The sequence below is a fragment of the Cervus canadensis genome, chromosome 7 (assembly GCF_019320065.1).
Source record: "Cervus canadensis isolate Bull #8, Minnesota chromosome 7, ASM1932006v1, whole genome shotgun sequence".
NCBI lineage: Eukaryota > Metazoa > Chordata > Mammalia > Artiodactyla > Cervidae > Cervus > Cervus canadensis.
Window position 1 is genome coordinate 71,816,991 of NC_057392.1, and position 18,953 is coordinate 71,835,943.

Genomic DNA, 18,953 nt, shown 5'->3' on the forward strand with positions numbered 1-18,953 from the left:
ATATTCAACTGTAACAGACAGAAAATAAAGAGGACAGGAGAACATTTTAAATATAACCATGAAGAAGCAAGAGAAAGATTCTGAAACACTTTAAATGATAACACAATTTCTTCTACAATTAAACTGTAAGGAAAAAAGAGAGGGAAGAATCAGTAAATTTAAAAATATCTTAGATGTATCAATTAATTGTAAATATGAATTTAATTTAGATCCTGACTCATAATGAAAATTATGAAAACAAAATTACAACATTTATGTGACAACCAAAATTTTGAATATTGGCTGGATGGATATTTGACAACTTCACTGCCTGCTGACACCCCCCTGGTAGATCCAGGCTGAAGAATCCAGTAGTCTAGGAAGTGCACATGCAGAGCAAAAAGAGGAATTTGTTTCAAAATACTATAGGATGAGGGCAGGCTAAATGGGTAGGGGCAGAGATTGGTCATGAGGTGGTAACTGCTGGAGCTGGATGATCGGTATATGAAAGTTCATTATACTGCTCCATCAGGGTTTATGTATGTTTACAAATTTTTTAATATAGAAGGATTTTAAATCTTTATGCATATAAATTTGCATAGTTCTGGAAGAATATACACCAAATGACCATTACCTTTACATAGTAGATTTAATGGAGGATATTTATTTAATTTTTTTTATTCATTTTTATTCTCTTTTTCTCTATGACGAACATGTTTTAATTTCACATTTAAAATAGAAAGTGAAAAATAAAAGTTTTAAGTGCAAACGCTTCCCCATTATCTCACACTTCACATAGCAAACAGGAAGCCTCTGACTTTTCTCACCTGATCTCTGCTTAGTACAGATGCTACAATAACGGGAGCTTAGACTGAAGAGTAGCTAAAAGAAGAGAAATATAGCTTTTTAAATGATTCTCCTTACATTCTTCTAATTTAGACTAAAGGATTTTACAGCAGGTCAAACAAAGAAGTTAACCACATCCTACAAACAAATTTGTCGTAATCTAATTCCAAATTCACAATATGTTAACTGGACTCCTAAAGTGCTCCTAGTCACATTCTGTAACAACACTGTTGAGCTTTGATTCCTTAACATTGCCCTGTTTTAGTCTTCTGTGCTAACAGAGTTATCAAAAATGCTCTATGAAAGAAAAATTAGACAACGGTGTCTTACCGGTGGCAAAGAATGCCGCCCACATTCAATGGTGACAAGCTTGTGGCACTTCTTATGCACCAGGAGCTTGCAGTTGATGCACTTATATCCTTGACGTCCAAGTCCCCAAATCCGGTCAGTGCAGATGGCGCAGTGCGCACGCTGGAGAGAGTAATTCAACAGTATTTTTTTTTAATTAACAAAAAGCACATCATAAACTTTCCCAACAGTTTGCTCATAGAACAGTGAAATAAGTAGTCTTCTTCTCTAACTCAAATTCCTTCATCATACACAACTTAAAGCTGTGATGGTCACGGGAAATAAACAGAAAACAGAACTTGCTTTAAAGAGACAGTGAAATTTCTAACCATGACGTTTCCTAAGTTCACGGATTTTCAGTCTTCACATAATTAAGCTCAGAGTAGTGAAAATAGGAAAACTGAATTAAACTTGAAAAACATGGCAGAAAACCTGTGCAAGGACTCTCAAGCAAACATAGGCCTTCCGGACTGTTCAGAGGTCAAACATGTCTTCTGCAGCAACATCTAAAGTGACTTTTCACTTCAAAACTTTTAAAATATCAGCGCGACTGGGAATAGCAATTTGGGAACCTCAGGTGGTGGCTTCTATTACATTAATGAACTGAGAACTCAGCACAGTTAGAATGGAAATGGAATCCATATATTTGTAGTTGTCAAGAGTAGTTAAAAACATGGACTTCTGGAGAGAGACTGCTTTTAAACCTTGGCTCTGTCACTTACTAACTGGGTTATCTTGGGCAAGTTATTTGACTATTTTGCACCTCAGTTTCTTCATCTCTAAAATGGAAAATAGGGACTCCCCTGGTGGTCCAGTGGTTAAGACTCTGTGCTTCCACTGCAGGGGGCACGGGTGTTGCAGAACTTAAGATCCCTTAAGCGGAGCGGAGTAGCACATGTCAAGCATTCAGAAGAGTGCATGGTACAGAGTATAAACTAGGTAAGTGTCTGCAATGATCATTCTATAAAACAGAGAAAACAAAAGGAAAAAACCCAATAGTAAATGGTTTGCAAACTAAACCTTGCTTATTTTATAGCTATCTTGAATTATATTCAAAATATCCAGTTTTCTTATAGCTATGGTAATCATATAACCATTCAATCTGGAACATTTTTAAGAGTCAAGAGATGCTATTAAAAATTACTTCAAGATAGCAAATGTACTACACCAGGCAAACTGGGAATTATAGGAATTACAGGAATTACAGTCACCCTACTGGTGACTCAGACAGGAAAGAATCTGCCTGCGGTACAGGAGACTCAGGTCCGATTCCTGGGTCGGGAAGATCCCCTGGAGAAGGGAATGGCAACCCACTCCAGTGTTCTTGCCTGGAGAATTCCATGGACAGAGGACCCTGGTGGGCAACAGTCCATGGAGTTGCAAAGAATCGGACATGACTGAGCAACTAACTCTTTACTTACTCCTTTAGAAGGGAATAACAGTAGAGAGGAAAAAAACAGATTTCTCAAATTATCAACATTCAGCAAATTAAGGTTTACCCTGTTGAAACGCTTGGCTTGAAAAGTGTGTCCATTTGCACAGTAAAGCTTTCTCCAGCGGCGTGCACCCCGTCGGTAAATGGATTCTAAACAGAGATTAAAAGTTTTTAAAAAAGAGCAAGTGTGATTATAAGTCATTTTATAATAAAGTCTATGATTTTTTTATGATATCACTACAAAAAAAATATTGATTAAAAACCTGAAAGTGAAAAAATAAAATAGATTCATCAAGAGATTAGATGAAAATAAAGCCCATGGAGTATAAATGTTTTTAAAAACTATTACTGCTTTTCTGTTTTTTATTTTTTCCCTAACTTTTAATTTTGAAAAAATTGTAAGCCCACAGAGAAGTTGAAAGAATAGAACAATAAATGCCTCCATCTTCAACTGCATTTACCAATTACAATCACTTTGCCACATTTGCTTTCTTCTCTATTTACACCCACACTTTTTTCTTTTTTTTTTCACACTTTTTTTCTGAATCATTTAAAAATAAATTGCAGACATCATAACAGTTCACCTTTAAATATCCAACTATCCATTGCCTGAGATTAAAGACACTCCCCCTAATTCTATTTGACCACAATACCATTATGGTGTCTTAGAAAGTTAACATTAATTCAGTAACATCTAATATACAGTTCATATGCAAATTTCCCATTTGTCTGAAAAGTATCTTTCACAGTTTTCTTTTTCTCTCCAGGATCCAGTCAAGATTTAGGCATTGTATTTTGTTACTATACCTTTTCTGTCTCTTTAATATATCCTAAAATAGTCACTCTGTCTCATTCATTGTTGTTTGTTTTTTATGATGTTGAAAAAGTTTAGGCAGCTGTTTTATCTTAAGTCCTACACTCTGGATTTGTCTGTTTCCTAACGACTCAAATCTAATACGGATTTGTAACACTTCCCAGATATTAAATAGTTTTGGCAAAAATAACACAGAGGCGATGTGTATTTCTTACTGTATCACATCAAGAAATATACAAATGTGAGATTGTTGACTCCTACTAGGTATTCAATCACTCTGTTAAAGACAGTGATGGCTAGTTTTCTTCATTTTAAAGTATAGTACCTCTAAATACTTTCCCTAAACAAACTAAGAGGTTCCATGAGATCAAATCAACTCCACCAGTGTAATTTTGGTTAAATCAATCACTATTACATGTATTTCCTATTTAGTCATTCCACAGTAGTAGAAAATACTGTGGAGAGTCCATTAGCTTTCTAAACTCATTTTAAAGCAAATATAGCACTGGGTCTATTATTTAAAATTAATATAGAATAAAACAGGTAAAATGCTCTGAAATAGAAATCATGAGACAGCATAACGTGTGTGCTGTCCACCAAGCTCTTCTGTCTGTGGGACTTTCCGGGCAAGAATACTGGATTGGGTATTCTTATTCCAGGTAAGAATACTGGACGGGCTGCCATATCCTCCTCCAGGGGATCTTCCCCACCCAGGGATTGAACCCGCACTGCCTGTGTCTCCTGGACTGGCAGGCAAATTCTTTACCTCTGAGCCACTAATGTGTGTGTGTGTTAGTCATGCTTAGTCATGTCCGACTCTTTGGGACCCCAAGGACTGTAGCCTGCCAGGCTCCTTTGTCCATGGAATTTCTCCAGGCAAGAATACTGGAGTGGGTTGCCATTTCCTTCTCCAGTAGATCGTCCCAACCCAGGGATCAAACCTGGGTCTCCCACATTCTAAGCAGATTCTCTACCATCTGAGCCACCAGGGAAACCCTAATATAGAACCTCAAACATGTATGCTTTTATTTTTAATTATTTATTTCGTTAGGAATAACCAAAACAGATAGTTTGTTAAATAAGATACTCTTAGTTTAAGAAACTTTCATGAACTACAACTTGATATATCTCAAGTTTAAACATGTTAATGTTGTCTAGGAATTAAAAGAGCCAGGAGATCACCTTAATGGTAATCAATTTTCCTTCATGCTCAAATTTAGTAATATTAATTATACCAAGGAGGAGTATATCAAAATCTCCACCAGCAAATTTTAAAGTGGGAATGTGAGCATGAAATACAATGAAAAGTTAGGAAATGACATTTTATCTGGGAAGTGTACTACAGACTCATAATAGATTTGGACATGGGGTCGTGCAAGCAAGACTTGCTACAATGACAAGACTTTCAAAACTCTCACCTGGACAAAGAGAGGAGAGCTGCTTTTCCAACACCTCTGTGAAGGCAGCCCATGTTGGCTGTAACCCTTCTGCCACTGGAAATCCAGTGAAATACTCCTAGCTGAATCCAAACCTAAATGTTTCACTATTCCTTCAGAGCCCTACCTACTCCTTATATTTCCCCACCTTCCTATAAAGTTGTTATTGTCATTCAGTCACTACGTCGTGTGCGACTCTGCGACCCCATGGACTGTAGCCCACCAGGCTCCTCTGTCCATGGGGTTTTCCAGGCAAGAATGCTGGAATGGGTTGCCATTTCCTTCTCCAGTCTATAAAGTACACAGCCCCAACTCTATATAGAAACACCTAGTTCTTTCATTTTTCCTTTTTACCAAGTTGTATGAAGAGTTACAATTAACAGTTTAGAGCTATTTCACTTAACAGAAAACAAAACATATACCACTATTCCTTCTAAAGTCATGGATATTTGCAGAAACCACAAATAAATATGAGTTCCTTAATATCTATAACCTATAAATTATACCATATATCAAAAATAATAACTTGTGATTAAAATCACTGCAGATGGTGACTGCAGCCATGAAATTAAAAGACACTTAACTCCTTGGAAGGAAAGTTATGACCAATCTAGACAGCATATTAAAAAGCAGAGACATTACTTTGTCAACAAAGGTCCGTCTAGTCAAAGCTATGGTTTTTCCAGTGGTCATGTATGGATGTGAGAGTTGTACTATTAAGAACTGAGTGCCAAAGAATTGAAGCTTTTGAACTGTGGTGTTGGAGAAGACTCTTGACTATCCTTGGACTGCGAGGAGATCCAACCAGTCCATCCTAAGGGAAATCGGTCCTGGGTGTTCATTGGAAGGACTGATGTTGAAGCTGAAACTCCAGTATTTTGGCCATCTGATGTGAAGAGCTGACTCATTTGAAAAGACCCTGATGTTGGGAAAGATTGAAGGCAGGAGGAGAAGGGGACGACAGAGGATGAGATGGTTGGATGGCATCACTGACTCAATGGACATGAGTTTGGGTAGACTCCAGGAGTTGGTGATGGACAGGGAGGCCTAGTGTGCTGCAGTTCATGGGGTCGCAAAGAGTCGGACACGAATGAGCAACTGAACTGAACTGAACTGATACATGAGTTTGCATTTTCAAATTCCATCAGACTGAATAGTTGTCTGACTCTTTCAGCTCATCTCATTAATGTTAACCAGTGGATTAGACATCCAAAAGAAAGTCCCATAATAGTCCCTGAGGATTCATGATAGAGTATTTAGAGGTAAAGTGCCATGTCAACTACTTCCTCTAAAATGATACAGCAAAAAAATAATAAGTGTTTGCCGTGTATATACATGTATGTATATGTGTGCACAGATACAGAGATAAAGGAAACATAGAAATTGTTAATAACTGGTGAATCTAGGTAAAGGATATATGGGTAACTTTGTTTTCAATGTTTTTATGTTTTTTAAACTTCTCCTAAGGTTTGAAAATTTCCAAAATTAAAAAAAAAGAAATGACTTATACTGAACTTAATTTTCCTTTCAAATGCACAATAGACAATTGTCAGTAAGTTGTAATTAAAAACTATCTGCTTTTTTTTTTAACTGCCTGATTTTGACCTAGCAAAATTAGAGAATTTAGGCAGTGTGCTAATCTATCTAAATTAGACTTAAGAATGGAAAAGAAGAAAACAAATGAATTAAAAGTTCTAGTCCTGATTTCATTCACTTGTGCCATTTTATTATAAATAATTCTACTCAAAGGTATGATGTATATAAACACTTACTATCTTCCCCTGGACAGGGCATTCCAGGACGTTCTGGTACACAAGGGAATACTGAAAGACCACAAATTAAAATTAATACAGCACATTTAAAACATACAAATTATACAGAATTTTAAATCAAAAAATCATATAAGTTGATAGAAATGTCAACCTGACCCTCTCTTGACATAAGGTATTTCAGTATATGGTCAGTATGATTTTTGGAAGGGATCCATTTTAGCAAGGCTATAATGAAAGAAGTTCATATGAAAGCAACATCCATAAACAATGTATTAGAAGCTCAAATTACTCATTCCTGTCCCTATTACATCACCAACTGACTTTTTTGTCATAAGAGAAATCATTAACTATTTCCTTAAATCTTTATTGTAGTGACAAATCTTCTAGGATGAAGAATTAAAATTACAAGATGTATTCAAATATAAACATAAGCCATGATAGTTTTTAAAAGATGGATATACTAAACTTGAAAACTATACCCAAATACAAAAACATAAGCTTTGTCAAAGGAACTACACATTCATAAACATGCTAATTCAAAACATTCTTATGAAGAGAATATAATGAAACAGCACATTTATGAACAGCTTGTCAACTCTTTGTGACTTACAAAAAGGACATGGTTTAAAGCACAGAGTATGGGAAGCACAGTTCCTGAAATATTTTTAAAAGTTGAAATATAAGCTAACTTCTGAAAACAGATCTGTGATACAGCATAAAAAGCAACAACACTTAAACTGTTCATGACTATGGATCCATAATTTCTTTACACATCCACTGTAGTTTTATTCTAGAAAGAGACGACCAAAGAATGACTTCTAAAGTTCTTCCAGGATCTCAATAAATTACAGCATGAAACCTTGGGAGTCACTATGTCAAATTCCAAACGGAGACAAAAATCAAACCATTGTTTTTTAAGAAAACACACTGCAAAGGAAAGTTCAAGGGAATAACAACAAGGTAACGAGATGAGTCATTACACTGAAGGGAGATGTGTATTTGTTTCAAGTTTTAAAGAGTTCCCTAGGTTTGGTCTCCTAAGGCTCCCAAAAATGTTACATGAAATACTGCTAATGTATTACAGTTATATTAATCACATTAAGTGGGTTCTACATGACATAAAAAATTTGAGGGGCAGGATGGCAGAATGAAAAGAACAGGTTTGGGATGAAAATATCTGGATATACAACCCAGCTCTACAGTGTACCAGTTACGTGGTGGCTGAGTTTCAGTCTCTCTTTCTATACCACTGCCCACCTCTGAGGCTTGTTGACCTTTAACACATTAAAGCTTATGATAACTACGTAAATAGTTTCACGGTTAATCCTTAAACAAAAGAAAGAACATTTAAGATATCTTACTTCTGGAAATCATTACTTGAATACATTACAAAACTGCAAGATGACGACTTAGGTTTTGCTGGGCGCTCGATTCTTAAATTGTATGCCAAAACTTTGCTGTGAAACACTGATATGATCACAGTTTAATATCCAGGAAGACACACACAAATAAGAAATTTCCCAAGATTATAGGAAGAGTAAGAAATGACTACTCCTTACCATGAATCAACAGTTCAGAATCCTTGTTTAGCTCATAAAGCCTAAAGGCTTCTTCTAACTCCAACTGAGATGATACTGTACATGGGTCTCCTAAAAAAATATAAAAAGGAAAAGTAAAGCTCATATTTTAAATTCTCTAAATGTGATTAGTAAATAATTTCCACTATATAAAATCTTGAGGAGAAACAATTACATACACACAGAGAAATATTTAACAAGGACAACTGTTTAGATATTTATTTAGACAATTCTATTCTCTGAAGCAGGTAATGTAACTTCCATTCCTATTTCTACAAAATATTAAATGAGGTTCATAGATACAAACTTTATATATATATAACCATTTAATTCTTAATGATGTTTATATTCAAAATATAGCAAATCGAATCTACCCTGACCACATTTTAGATTGTCACTGCAGTATGATTAATGGCCAGGGATAATTTACTTGTTTCTTTAAAAGAGGAAGTGAAAATGACTTTATCAACGCATGAGGTCTGTAATCATTTTGTCAAATTTATCGTTCACCTGAGAGCCTTCTCAAGAGGCTCACAGAAAGGAAGAACAGCTACTAAAGCACTCTGGACTGAAGAGCGTTCCTGCTTGATTGCTTTTAAATGTCAGTTCAGTTCAGTCGCTCAGGTGTGTCCAACTCTTTGTGATCTCATGGACTGCAGCACGCCAGGCTTCTCTGTCATTCACCAACTCCCGGAGCTTGCTCAAACTTATGTCCATTGAGTTGATGATGCCATCCAACATCTCATCCTCTGTCGTCCCCTTCTCCTCCTGCTTTCAATCTTTTCTAGCACTATTTTTTTTTTTTTCCAATGAGTCAGTTCTTCGCATAAGGTGGCCAAAGTACTGGAGTTTCAGCTTTAACATCAGTCCTTCCAGTGAATATTCAGGACTGATATCCTTCAGGATTGACTGGTTTCATCTTCTTGAGGTCCAAGGGACTCTCAAGAGTCTTCCCCAACACCACAGTTGAAAAGCATCAATTCTTCGGCGCTCAGCTTTCTTTATGGTCTAACTCTCACATCCATATATGACTACTGGAAAAACCACAGGTTTGACTAGATGGACATTTGTCAGCAAAGTAATGTCTCTGTTTAATATACTGTCTAGGTTTGTCATAGCTTTTCTTCCAAGGAGCAAGCGTCTTTTAATTTCATGGCTGCAGTCACCATCTGCAGTGATTTTGGGAACCAAAAAAAAATAGTCTGTCACTGTTTCCATTGTTTCCCCATCTATTTGCCATGAAGTGATGGGACTGGATGCCATGATCTTTGTTTTCTGAATGCTGAGTTTTAAGCCAGTTTTTTCACTGGTGTTATCAATCACCTACAGCCAGACATCCTGGAATGTGAAGTCAAGTGGGCCTTAAGGAGCATCACCACAAACAAAGCTAGTGGAAGTGATGGAATTCCAGCTGAGCTATTTCAAATCCTAAAAGATAATGCTGTTAAAAGTGCTGCACTCAATATGCCAGCAAATTTGGAAAACTCAGCAGTGGCCACAGGACTGGAAAAAGTCAGTTTTCATTCCAATCCCAAAGAAAGGCAGTGCCATTTAATGTTCAAACTACCACACAATTGCACTCATCTCACACGCTAGCAGAGTAATGCTGAAAATTCTCCAAGCCAGGCTTCAACAGTACATGAACCATGAACTTCCAGATGCTCAAGCTGGATTTAGAAAAGGCAGAGGAACCAGAGATCAAATTGCCAACATCTGTTGGATCATCGAAAAAGCAAGAGAGTTCCAGAAAAACATCTACCTCTGCTTTATTGACTACGCCAAAGCCTCTGACTGTGTGGGTCACAGCAAACTGCGGAAAATTCTGAAAGAGATGGTAATACAAGACCACCTTACCTGCCTCCTGAGGAATCTGTAGGCAGGTCAAGAAGCAACAGTTAGAACCGAACATGGAACAACGGACTAGTTCCGGATTGGGAAAGGAGTATGTCAAGGCTTATATGGTCACTCTGCTTATTTAACTTATATGCAGAGTACATCACGCATAATGCTGAATCATCATTCATAATGAATTACAAGCTGGAATCAAGACTGCTGGGAGTAATATCAATAACCTCAGATATGCAGATGACACCACCCTTATGGCAGAAAGGGAAGAGGAACTAAAGAGCCTCTTAATAAAAGTGAAAGAGAAGAGTGAAAAAGCTGGCTTTTAAATGTAAATGCACAGTTTAGTAAACTTAAGACACAGAGGGGAAGGAAGAAACAGCTCCCTTAGTCAACCAGCCAATGAACTGAGTCATCCTTGGGAATCCATGAGATGGCACATCCCCTGCATCATGGCATTCCTCAATGAAAAAGTCATTTTGAATATAGGTGGGGCCTGACCTGAGTCCTGCATGCTGCCATTCTTTTGCTCATTCCTGTGGTTACACCAAGAGATGCCATCAACCCTGTCCAAACCTCAGTCACTCACAGCAGGGACCGGTCTACTACTTGAAAGACAAAAGTGAAGTGATCTCCTTTCCTTCTGACTCAAAGAAACAAGTGCCCCTGTTCTTTTCTCCAACTTGGCCACTGAATCCCTCCTTCCTTTTATCTTTTCTAGGAGTTATTCCACTAGTCGTCCCCAGTTTCACTGTTATTTTTTCTTTCCTTCCACTAGCTCTTCTCAGCCAAGGGCAAGTTTGAGTCTCCCCCTCAAAAATCTCTCTCCCGCCCAGGCTGCCATTCATTCTGTAGCCACAGTGTAGTTTCCAGAGAAAACTGCAAGCTAAGCTCGAAGCGGTGAGTGAGAAGCAGCAGAAGGGGGGCAGGGCCTTTGAATTTTGACTTCATACTCTTATTTTTTTTTAATTATAGGTTTATAATCTTTTAGATTTAGTAGTAATAACTTTTCTTATGATCAAGAATGACCCACCCTGCTTTCTCTATGTTCCTATCTTCCAAGCATTTCTCCCAATTTTGCCATCGGGTTTTAGTCCAAACACTACTAAAACAGCTATATCTAAGGTCATTAAAGCAGCTGCAGAAATCAATGGCATGTTTTGTCTTTACTCTTGTTGACCTCTCTATACCATCTAACGAAGTTATTCACTGATTATTATAGAAACTCTGTGTCTGGGTTTCTAAAACACCATTCTCCTGGCTTACCAACTCTTCTTTTAACTTTTTAGTTTGGAAATTTTCAAACATACTACAAAATCCTGTTCCACCTACAATACTCACTAACTTATTCTCCTCCACCATATCATTCTGAGCAAATCTCTACAATTCTAGATAAAATTTTCTTAATATATTCATAATACCATTATAAACCCATAAAAACTGACAAAAACTCACTATAAAATATCCAAATAATCATAACACTAACCCTAACCTCACCTCAAAAAAACCCACTTCCAATTAAATAGTAATCACTGCCCATTTCCCCCCAGTCTCTCCTCTAACTGTCAGACCTAGGCAACCAGTGATTGATTACTTTCAGTCTCTATAGTTTTGCCTTCTCTGGACATTTCATATCAGTGGAATCACAAAATATGTGGTCTTTTATGTCTAGATATGTTTGCTTAGAATGTTTTCAAGGTTCATCTGTGCTGGTGAGGATGCAGAGAAACTGGAATCCTCATCCACTGCTGGTAGGAATGTAAAATGGTACGGCTGCTTTGGAAAATAGTCTGATAGTTCCTCAAAAACTTGAACACAGTTACCATATGACACAGAAATTCCACTCCTAGATATGTATGCAAGAGATATGAAAACATATGTCCACACAAAAAGTTGTAACCAAATATTAATAGCAGCATTACTCATAATAGCCAAAGGATGGAAATAACCCAAATGTCGACCAACTGATGAATAGATAAATAAAATGTGGTATCCATACAATGAACTATTAATCAGTCATTAAAAAAGGATAAAGTATTGATACTTTATATATCATGTCTAGATTAGGCAAATCTGTAGAAACAAGAAGTAGATTAGTGGTTATCTAGGTCTGGGAACTCTAGAGGAAGGAGGTTGGGGAAGATAGTAACTGCTCATGAGCATGGAGTTTCTTATTTGAGTGATGAAAATGTTATAAAATTGACTGTGGTGATGGCTGCGCAAGTTTTTGCACAAATATAGTAAAAAACACTGAATTGTACATTTTAAGTGATAAATTATTTCTCAATAAAGCTGTTTTAAAAAATTTAGTGTAGCATTTTAATAAAAGTGAGTCCAATAACAAGTTAATATTCCAGTCCAAAAACAAAGTTTGTTTTCACTTGTCTCAAAGAGCTAAAGTAATTCTTTTATACAGACTCACTTTCTCAGTTATTCAAATTTCTCCTAATTTGCCGTACACATGAAAGTGAAAGTCATAATTATATTCCATTTTTAGATATAGGTTTAAAAAAAATAACTTGCTTCAACAAAAGTATATTTAAGTGCAGGTCAAAGTTTAAAAAATAGAAAAGCAACATAAAAGAAAGAAAATTTCACATTTCAGTAAGCATGCAAATTATTCTTCCAGTTAGACAAATAAGCCAGTTTTAAAAAAATGAAAAACAAACCAGTTGACTAAATTAATTCCAAATAATGAAATAGTCAAAGAATTCTAGAAACAGAATGAATCTGAAACACAATTAATGCTTCATTTCTAATTTTCCAGGTAAGGGAACTGAGATAAATATATAGATATACATATCTATATATAATACAGATAAATCATACACAATAAATTATGTTCTTAGGAAATGCCTGAGTTCTTATGAAAGGCCTTTAAAAAGCATCAAAAATCTCCCAAAGAGATGTCCTACAGTGCTTCACACACAGGTTCTCTCCCAGGCTCCAAATCCCATCACTCTTATGTGATTTCAGCAAAGTTAACTTCTTTGAGCTTTCATTTTCTCCTATGTTAAAACAAAGGCTATTACCTGTACTGCAAGGATAATGGGAAAACTAAGGATCTTATATTACAAGTGACTCATAGAATGCTTAGTTCATTATAGGTGTGGCTTTTATTAATGCACCTTGATTAAAAGCCATGAGTGGAATTAATCATTTTTAAAGGTAAAATAATCATATTTTTAAAAGCCAGTCTTTCCCTTCTGCTAGACAGTTTTCTTGCTACGCCAGTATCTGCTTGCTGTTGGTTGAAACCTAAGCCAGATCAAGTACCTGTTTTCAGTATGTACAGAGGGATGGATGCTTTTTAATAACCACAAGGAAGTGTGAAAGTAAGAGTTAATCACTGACACTGTGTATACTCAAATCTATTTTGTTTTTATTGGATTGAATGTTGTTGGTTCAAGTATTACCTTTTCAGGCCAGTTGCTTAATGCCTGATAAAGCAGGACATGTAAAGCATTTACTCAGAAGTAAAACATTCCATGTGTAGTCATCAGGAAACAAAGATGAGACAGAAAGCTGTTTTCCAAGGCCCACTCAGTTACTAAAGTCCAAATTCATATCCTAAAACAGGCAAACACCTAGAGTGAGATCAGCTCAACTTAATGAATTTCAGTGTAATAAAATCTATATTTAGTCAGCAGGCCTGCTCTTTTATCAGTGCATCTACATTTCCTTTTCACCTATAAAAACAAAGACATGAGAGACAGTTTATCAAACTGTTTGGTAAATATGCAAGATTCAATTATTTATGAGATAACTTCATGTGGTATATAACACAACACAGGGATATAACACCAGCTATATTAGATATTTTACCATATGGCTGAATTCAGTGCCACACATCTGAAAGAACCAACACAGCCTAAAACCAAAGTTGGCAACCTTTAATATTTGCCTGAGATAGCACCACCATACTTTCCTTGATCTTGGAGCCTGCCATAGATTTACAAATTCCCTTTCTGTTCCCACCAAGAGGTTACTGCTCTCCCCTTCACCCCTCACTTCTGAATACTGGGTTCAAGACACTGTATGCCACTTATGAAAGTCACGGCACTCCCTACTCTAAATGGCTACACTGCATAAAATATAGACTTGCAAAAATTTTCCAAGAACATTATGGTATTTAGGTGGTCATCCTTTCACTACTAGGCCCAGTCACAGATATTAATAGATTTCTGGTTTCTTGCTTCCTTTTTCTGGGAGGTGGAAATCAGTGGTTCCAGAAGTATATACTATTCTATCAAGCTACACACCCTCAACTTCCACTTCTGGAGAAGATAAACTAACAAGAACTGGATTTAGCTCTCCACCTAAAACAAAAGAAAAATTAGACAAAATTAATGACAAAAAAAGTGGTTCAAGATATTGGAAATCAAGCAATGAAGGATCAGCTATCTCCAAGTAACTTAAATGCAGCCCAGAACAAAGATCAGAAACTTTCATACAAACACAAACATATTCAACATCCCATAAGGCAAAGTCACAATGTCCAGAATCTGATAAACTAAAACCACACATGTGAAGAAGCAGGAAAATATGACCCATAACAGGAGAAAGATCAATTGAAAGTGACCCCCAACTGACACCAATAAAAGAATTTGAAGACAAGGACATTAAAACTTATTATATTTAAAAGGTTCTGAAGCAAAGGGTAGGGAGCATGATAAGTACACATGGAAGATATTTTTAAAAAACCCAAATTTAAGGTCTAGAAATAATGCTACAATGTCTGAAATGAAATATGCTCTAGAGGGAATAAGTGGCAGATTAGGTGTCACAGGAGAAAAGACTAATAATTTGAAAACACAGCAATAGAACTATACAAAATGAAATGCAGAAAAAAAGATTGAAAAAGGAAAAAAAAAAGAACAGAGCATCACTGAGCTTTATGACAAGTTGAAAAAGCCTACTATATATGTAACTGGAGTCCCTCAAAGAGGAATCTGGCCAAAATTTTTCCAAATTTGATGAAAACTATAAATCCATGGATCCAAGTAGATAACTAGACAAAATGTATACAAGACAAGAAACATGAAGGAAACTAAACTAAGGCCTATAATTATCAAATTGCTTCATTCAGCAATAAAGAGAAAAATCTTAAAAGCAGTCAAAGAGACACATTACATACAGAGAAACATAGGTAAAGATAACAGCAGATTCTGCATCAGAAATGCAAGCAGTACAAAACAATGTACTGAGCGGAAAAAAAAATTATCAACCTACAGTTTACCCAGCAAAATTATCTTTCAAAAACAAAGGTGACCTAGAGGCAAATTCATACAGAACTTTATTGAGACAGAAAGGCAAATTCATAGAGAGAGGAAGTATAAGAGAAGTTATTACCAGGAACTGGAGGAGAGTTATTGCTTGATGGGTATAGAGTTTTTGTTTGAGATGATTAAAAGGTTCTGGAAGTGAGTAGTGAGGATGGTTGCATGACATTCTGAATGTGCTTGAATGTCACTGAACCGTACACTTTAAAAAGGTCAAATGGCAAAATTTTATATTATATACAGTTTGGCACAATTAAAAAAAAAAAGGAATATACTAGAATAGACCTCAAGCCATAAGGCCTAGGAAAAAAGTGGGGGAGGAGAGTTTCAAAATACATGCTGAATAATACCACTGAAACGAATTTAAAAGCCTATGAAGGGAATTCCCTGGCAGTCCAGTAGTTAAGGCTCAGAACTTTCACTGCCGGGGGTGGGGGGTTGAGAGGGTGGGGGCCAGGTTCAACGCTTGGTCAGGAAACCAAGATCAAAGTGTGCAGCCTGGTCAAGAAAAATTAAATTAAAAAACAAAAGCACGGAGAAGGAAATGGCAACCCACTCCAGTATTCTTGCCTGGAAAAGTCCATGGACAGAGGAGCCTGGCGGGCTGAAGTCCATGGGATTACATGACTGAGCATGTGTGCACAAGGGTGGAGGGAAATGGGTTGGTAGCAATAAAGTGGTAGAACTAAAAAAAAAAAAAAAACAAAAGCACATAAAAGCACTATACTTTGTCATATATATATACATATATATAGAATAATGACAGATTAGTGGTTGCTCTGAGATGGCTGGATAGGAGTAAGAAAACAGTTTAGACTACAAACTTATGCTATGAGAGTAGCTGACTCCTACAGAGGGAAGGAAGACAATGCAATCGGAGATGGGGATGCCAACAAGAAGGACACACGCTCCCAGAGCCCAGAGCATGTCTGGGAGCCCTGGTGCCTTACTGGGCTCCTACGTCCTGTCTTGTTCACCTCTCAACACATCTCCACTCCACCACTCCAAGGCGTTTCTCTGAGGTGGGTCCCAGCCTGATCCTTTTGCCTCTCAGGCAGCACCACAGCCCGGTATATAAACAGTAGCAGCCAGAATTTACCGGGCACAATGTCTGGAGCATGGAGCTGGGGCAGAGGTCAGAGCTGAGAGAATTGCTCAGGATTTCTTAAAGTTAGCTATCTTCTCATGGGATCCTCTACCCCCTCTACCTCTCCACCCCTGTCTATCCTACAGGAAGACTTCCCAGGGACTACCATGCATAGACAGTTTATTAAAGGTATCCACTTCCTCAACTTCCATATAAACCCCTTTCCAGAAACCATCTGCCTGAGAACATGCCTGGAATGTAGTACCTCACCTCACCTCCTTTTCAAATTTTTCTTTTCCTATTTTATTTTTACAAAAGCATATATAACTACCATATGATCTAGCCATGCCACTCCTAAGTGTTTAACCAAGAGAAAAGGAAACATATATCCATTCAAAGACTTGTATGTGACTGCCTTTTTTTTCTATTATAAACTATTATTTATAATAGCCCCAAACTAGAGACAACCTCAATGTCCATCAATAGATGAATAGAAAAACAAATTGTGGTACATCCACGTGTTGGAATACCACTCGGCAATAAAAAGAAATGAATTACTGACATATACAACACATGAATCATTAATTATGCTGAGTGAAAGAAGCCAGACACCTGCTCTCAAAAAAAAAAAGGCACATGTATGATTCCATCCCTATAAAACCCTAGAAAATGGAAACTAATCTACAGGAACAAAAAGCAGATCATTGGTATTATTAGTTGCCTGGAATGGAGGAGTAGGAGTGAGGAATTGCAGAGCACAAGGAACATTTGGAGATAACAGACATGTTCTCTACCTGGCTTCGGGTGATGGTTTCGATGGTGACACAATTCATCAAACAGTATGCTTATAATGCATACAGTTTATTGTATTTTAATTATACCTCAATAAAGAAATTTTTAAAGAAGAAACAAAGGTATGGAAAAGCTAAAAGAATTCATTACCAGTAAACCTCCAATACAGAAATGTTCTCCAATACAGGAAGTCCTCCAAGCAGAAGGAAAAATACCAGTTACAAAACAAGGTCTGCTCAGAGGTACTTGGATATTTTTACTTATTTATACTGATTTTCATTTTTTAATTTTCAGGTTTGGAATTGCAATACTGCTATCTAAATAACTGAAGTTACACTGAATATACACTCAGTCAAAAAGTTTCACTCACTGTTTTTTTCTGATATGATTTACCATCATCAGTACCTAGTGTTAGGGATAAAGAAAAAGTATGAAGAATGATTTACTGTTTTAGTTCTTAACATATCAGCTAAAATTACACCAGACTAGAGATGTTTGGAAAATACCACATAGGAGAAATATGTTTCCTCCCATACTCAGTGTGGTTCTGTTAAACTCTGGCACTCTATTTTCTCTCTGTGAATACATCAGATTTTATAATCCAAGATGTTTAATCTAGAATTCAGAAATACTCCATACTCTTTGTGTCAAAGAACATTTATTCTCATTTTAAGTTTCCGTGAATCTCACCTATTGAAGCCAACAGGACGTGAATCAAAGAACTACATCCAAAAAACACCTTCTCCCACTCTTTGCAAATCAACTACATTTCAGCTTTTTCCCTCACATAGTCTTTTACAGGGTGTGAGGAAAAGAAGTTCACAAATGCTACTGGTGAAAGTATAAAAAGGAGTACAATATTTACCCCTTTGGAGGTCAATTTATCGTCAAGGACACATTTCATTTTAGGGACTTTACAGATAATATAGTACAAGTGTTCCCAAAATACAGGCACAGAGGTATTTACTGCACCAATATTTTTGACAATTAAACTGCAAACAATCCAAATATCCATCAAAAGGGGATTATTATATAATACTATATATATAGATAGGCTTTAAGAGGAATAAGATATATCTAAAACATCTTAAGTGCAGACATGCACTTATATGAAAAGAGATGGTACACTTATAAGATGGTAAGTGAGAAGCAGGTTAAATAACAGCTTGTAGGGAACTTCCCTGGTGGTCCAGTGGCTAAGACTCTGTCCTTGCAATGCCAGGTGCCTGGGTTCAATCCCTGGTCAGGCAACTAGATCCCATATGCCATAATTAACAGTTCACATGCTGCAACTAAAAATCCCACATGCTACAATGAAGATCAAAGATCCCGAGAACCACAAGTAAGACTTGGCACAGCCAAATAATTAAATAAATATTTTTTTAAAAAGAAATAACAGTTTGTTTAATATTAGTCTATTTATAAGATAGAAAAAAAATTGGTACCCTATCATTCGAGTTGTATATTCTCAGAAAAAGAGACATTGATTTGTTCATAGCAGCTATTTTTGGAAATTTGAAAATCCCCAGAGATACTTTTTTCTTCAAATAAGTCAATATTTTTGTTAAAAAAGCATGCATTATTCTCAATAAAGACTTTAACAAGAAACAGAATACCCAAAAGCTACTGACAGAAGTTAACTAGTTTCTAGTAAAAGAGCAGTGACACTGTTAAATTTAAATCAGGGAATCAGACCCTGAAGAAATTAGAATTTATAGAACTAGAAATTTAGAAAATACT

General features: G+C 36.5%; 1 protein-coding gene across 2 annotated transcripts in view; it reads right to left on the bottom strand.

Moving 5' to 3' along the window:
* Positions 1–18,953, bottom strand: part of PRKCI (protein kinase C iota) — a 69,256-nt gene that overhangs the window by 29,077 nt on the left and 21,226 nt on the right. For both annotated transcript variants that reach the window (XM_043473757.1, XM_043473758.1), the window contains exons 3-6: positions 8,190–8,279; positions 6,631–6,681; positions 2,673–2,758; positions 1,156–1,296 (exon numbers count right to left, since the gene is read on the bottom strand). In XM_043473757.1, coding sequence (XP_043329692.1) covers positions 1,156–1,296; positions 2,673–2,758; positions 6,631–6,681; positions 8,190–8,279 — 368 coding nt within the window. The remainder of the gene's footprint in view (positions 1–1,155; positions 1,297–2,672; positions 2,759–6,630; positions 6,682–8,189; positions 8,280–18,953) is intronic.